A 4712-nucleotide genomic window follows, 5' to 3' on the forward strand; every position below is an offset into this window, starting at 1 on the left:
TCTGCTGAACACCAAGAAGAAGCTTGAGTCTGACCTCCTTCAGGTCCAAGGTGAAGTTGATGACATCGTCCAGGAGGCAAGAAATGCTGAGGACAAGGCCAAGAAAGCCATCACTGATGTAAGGTTTTTTTTCTGAAACGGAGCATTATATTTAAAAGTACTTTTACTTCTATTATTTAAAAATACACTATTCCATCATGTAGGCTGCCATGATGGCAGAGGAGCTGAAGAAGGAGCAGGACACCAGTTCTCATCTGGAGAGGATGAAGAAGAACCTGGAAGTCACTGTCAAGGATCTGCAGCACCGCCTGGATGAGGCTGAGAATCTGGCCATGAAGGGTGGCAAGAAACAGCTCCAGAAACTGGAGTCCAGGGTAGGTAACAAAATATGACTCTGAATCAATGTGTTTAACTCATCATAACAAAACAGGGGTTAGTATCTGAAATGGAAATATTTTTCATGTTAAGGTTCGTGAACTGGAAGGTGAGGTTGATGCTGAAACGAGACGTGGTGTTGATGCTGTCAAGGGAGTCCGCAAATACGAGAGGAGGGTCAAGGAGCTCACCTACCAGGTAAGAAAGCTCTCCTCTTTCTCTAGAACTGCATGCAAAATCTAAGAGGGGAGGACATTTCTTGACAAACTTTTTGGTCTTTAGACTGAGGAGGACAAGAAGAATGTCACCAGACTGCAGGATCTGGTTGACAAGCTGCAGATGAAGGTCAAGGCCTACAAGAGGCAGGCTGAGGAAGCTGTGAGTATTTTTCTGCCTTTGGTATACAGGAAAATATCTGCTACTTTTGCTACTTCACATTGAATCTTGTTTTGTTTTTCTGTATTAATTGCACTCAATTTCATATACAACAGGAGGAACAGGCCAATACTCACCTGTCCAAGTGCAGGAAGGTTCAGCATGAGCTGGAGGAGGCTGAGGAGCGTGCTGACATTGCTGAGTCCCAGGTCAACAAGCTCAAGGTTAAGAGCCGCGATGCCGGAAAGGTAAGATAATGTTTTCTGAACAAACATTACAATTATTTCACCAACTTGGTGTTGTGTGTAAGTGTCATTGATGTAAGTGTCATTGATTTTAATTTGTCATCTAGTTAATTCATTTTCTTTGTTCTCTTTTAAAGGGCAAGGAGGCTGAAGAGTAAAACCTCTGAATTCATGTCACTTTTATCTGGATAAAATATCCTGGTTAATGTGACTATTCCAACAATGCATACTACTGAATAAATAATTACATATCTGAATATGAATCTGAATGTTTGTCTTTTTTCATAAGTTCATTCATATACTTTAGTCAGGGGGCTGATTTTTCTATGACTTTATAACTGGACTGTAGTTTTTTCTATAGGAAGCTGCCTCTATCTTACCTATTAGATTCCACATTTACCAGTCATCTCACCGTCCTTGGTACTTCTATGAGACTACTTTAGCTGTTGAACTAAATCAGAATTATAACACTGCAGCAGACAATGCATGCAACTCTTTACTGATATACAGTCTCCACATCAGAGAAGGTCTGCTAATGTCCAACCTTGAGATCCTGAGCACAGGGATCACATACTGTATGAGGGATTTCAACAAATTTCATTTAAAATGTGCAGTTCTGATATTTTACCATCTCGTAGCTATTTTTGTTTGGCTCTGCCATCTCATTGGGTTCTCTCCAAACCACATGGCTAACTTGGATTTGATAATGTCATCAACAGTTTCATTAACCAACTAATTGTATGGAACTATTATGCAGTTCTGTCTTCAAAAGAAAAGACAGGCACCTTTTCACCATCACAAATTCAGATACTAAAAGCAGGTCTTTAGATCCAGGTATTGCAGGAAGAGCAATGGATTGTTGAAAGACATCCACTTTCAATTGTAGGAGCAAAATTGCTAAGGGTTATGCATGTATGGCAAAACCATTCCAGTCTGCATGAAGGGGCTTATTGTTGATATGAAAAATGGTCTTCTACATAAATGTTAGCCAATGAGCGTCATTTTTGGTCATGGTGCTAACACGTTTGTTACGACATATATATTGCTAGCCAGTTAGATAACGTTAGCTTAAATTACTGCTAACTTGGTCATTTCAAACATACTGTTAGTTTTCACTATTTGCCAACTGTTACTAGGTTTAATGTGCTTTGTACATATAGCAAGTCTACACGGTGTCGTGATTTGGGACCTTCTGGCCTCTAGAGGCTACCTCAAGGATCATTCTGATCGTCTGGGAAACGTCAGGAGAGGTTCCTAAAGAAGGGGGTCCTGTCACGATTTGGGACCTTCGGGCCTCTAGAGGCCGCCAACAAAAGACTCTATGCCTGTTGTGTGTGTACATGTGCTCGTGTTTACTTTCTGCTTCTGTTTTCCCGCCATTGTCTTGTCACCTGTTGGTTGATTGGTCACATGACCAATTAGCTAGGGTATTTATACCTGGCTTTTTGTCGTGTTCTTTGCTGTGTCTTTGTCGTATTGTTTTCTGCCGCTTTGTTTTCTGGTCTGTATTTTTCTGATCTCTAGTTTTCTGATCTCTAGTTTCCAAGTTCCCTAGTCTCTAGTGGTGGCGAAATGAAGCTTCATGAACCTTCAAAGCTTTCCAGCCAGACGTGTTGAAAAAAGGTTCACTACTCAAAGCTTTGTTCGCTCTCTATTGACACCTGCTGGTCAATAAAAATACGGTGTAGGAAAGATTTCTCGGGACAGTGAATTTGTTAAATTTGTTGTGGTGCGCAAGACCTACTAAAATAACATGCACACAAAAAAAAAATTACCTCGATTAATTCAAATTTCGTTTTCAAATACAATGACAATAAAGGCTTTATTTTTCTATTCTTTCTCCTAATAATTGTTTGACTTGATACATGGTCAAACTAGCGACGTTGCCTCATGTGCGGGTAAAGCAAGATTTCGATTCCAGTCAAAAGCAAATTTTAATCCGATTCTTTATATAAAAACGCCTGCTTATTATCTCAACCCTCTTTTGTATGCTGTTGGAACAGAGGGTAGTTAAAGTGCTTTTGGAATACTTGTCAGTACTTTTGTAAAACCAAGGGCAGTGGGAGTGCTTTTGGACAACTGGTCAGTGAAAGTACAGGGCAGTGAAAAGGGGGCGAAAGTGCTTTGTGCAACTTTCTCTTCCTAACTGGCTCCATAACTCTATCTCAAATAATCTATACTACTAACAGCAGCAAACAATCTAAATCTCCAACTACCGCTAAATCTCCAACTATCGCTAAATCTCCAACTATCGCTACGTCACCAACCACTGACAACAACCATGAATACAAGATGGAAATTGGGACGTTTCATAATCGAAGCTTCCCGCCAGAAGTGAACCAACGAACCACTTGGTGAAGCACTTGATTCAAATGAGGCTTCGGACTTCACCAGTGACGTCATTTCAGCAAAACGATACAAGCCTCGATACGCTCTCCGTCTGGAAGTGCTTCACTTTCGCGTCACACAGACCTGCCAAGGCAAACATCTTGCAATGTTTTCCTCGCAAATGCCAAATTGGTTCACTTTGGAACCTTTAATTTGTTATTAGAGCTTCATTAATCACATTTCTTTGGTCATCAACTTGTTAGACTCTATTAGTCAAACTCCATTCCATATATTAAAATGTGTTCACAGCATCTTCATATCACATACCTACTTATTCTTATCTCTTGGCTGTTTGTTTTTTATTGTGAGCAGTACTCGATTTGCTCTTTTGACAGCTATGTTCTCTCTCATACCAGGTGGAGGATTTGTTGCCTCCAGTGTTCTCCGTGACCCCTAAGGGCCCCCTTTTTTATGTTTGTCACAATGACTCTGCCCCTCTCTCTGCATCATTGCTTGATGAATACTACTTTACATAAGAAATAGAAAAAAAAAAGTGCAGGAATGTAACTGCTGTAAGTGCAAGTTAAGTACTAGTCGAAGTGCAAGTTCTCTGAAGAGTTGGGTCTTCAAGAGCTTCTTAAAGGTAGAGAGGGACGCCCCTGCTCTGGTAGTGCCAGGTAGTTCGTTCCACCAACGTGGAACTACAAATGAGAATAGTCTGGATTACTGTACTTGCTCAAATGGCAGTGCAAAACGACGCTCACTAGACGAGCGCAGCATTCTGGGTGTAACATTTGCACTTAAAAGAGCATTTAAGTAGCTAGGAGCAGAACCAGCAATCACTCTGTAGGCAAGCATAAGTGACTTGAACTTAATGTGAGCAGCTACAGGCAGGCTGGTAGTGAAATAAAGGGGTGAATACACAGAGTCAGCGAACAGGGCGCCCCAGGGGGTTGATAGGTGGGCCTGCAGGAAATGAAACCCGCTACCCTGAACCTGTTATGATGTGTGTGTCTGTGTGTGTCTATATGTATCGAGTTTATTTTCAAACTGAAGAGGTAATTGTTCTAAAGTCTTTTTACATAGACATCTGGGCCTGTGTAACTGTGTACTAAGGATCCATATATGGTCGGAAAAAAACCTTCCACATTTCCACTCTCTCTCTGTCTCTCTGTCTCTCTGTCTCTCTCTCTCTCTCTCTCTCCCTCTGTCTCTCTCACTCTCTCTCTCTCTCTCTCTCTCTGACAGCTGTGGCCCAGTTCACAGACAACTCTGAGTCAGCACACTCTCAGTCTGGAACCCTCGCTACCCCATTCTCTTACCCCTCTCTATTTGCCCCACTGCCTTTACCCCATTATCTTACCCCCTCTCTATTTGCCCCACTGTCTT

General features: G+C 41.5%; 1 protein-coding gene across 1 annotated transcript; it reads left to right on the forward strand.

The window, feature by feature from the left end:
- Position 1: 1 nt before the first annotated feature.
- On the forward strand, positions 2-1258 carry LOC116218991 (myosin heavy chain, skeletal muscle-like; the record flags this gene model as incomplete). Its single annotated transcript, XM_031561779.1, has 6 exons — positions 2-118; positions 204-374; positions 469-573; positions 658-753; positions 867-998; positions 1133-1258. Coding segments are annotated over 6 exons (642 nt in total), but the record flags the coding sequence as incomplete, so codon positions are not given.
- Positions 1259-4712: the final 3454 nt, after the last annotated feature.

This window comes from Clupea harengus, chromosome 24 (assembly GCF_900700415.2).
Source record: "Clupea harengus chromosome 24, Ch_v2.0.2, whole genome shotgun sequence".
Lineage (NCBI taxonomy): Eukaryota > Metazoa > Chordata > Actinopteri > Clupeiformes > Clupeidae > Clupea > Clupea harengus.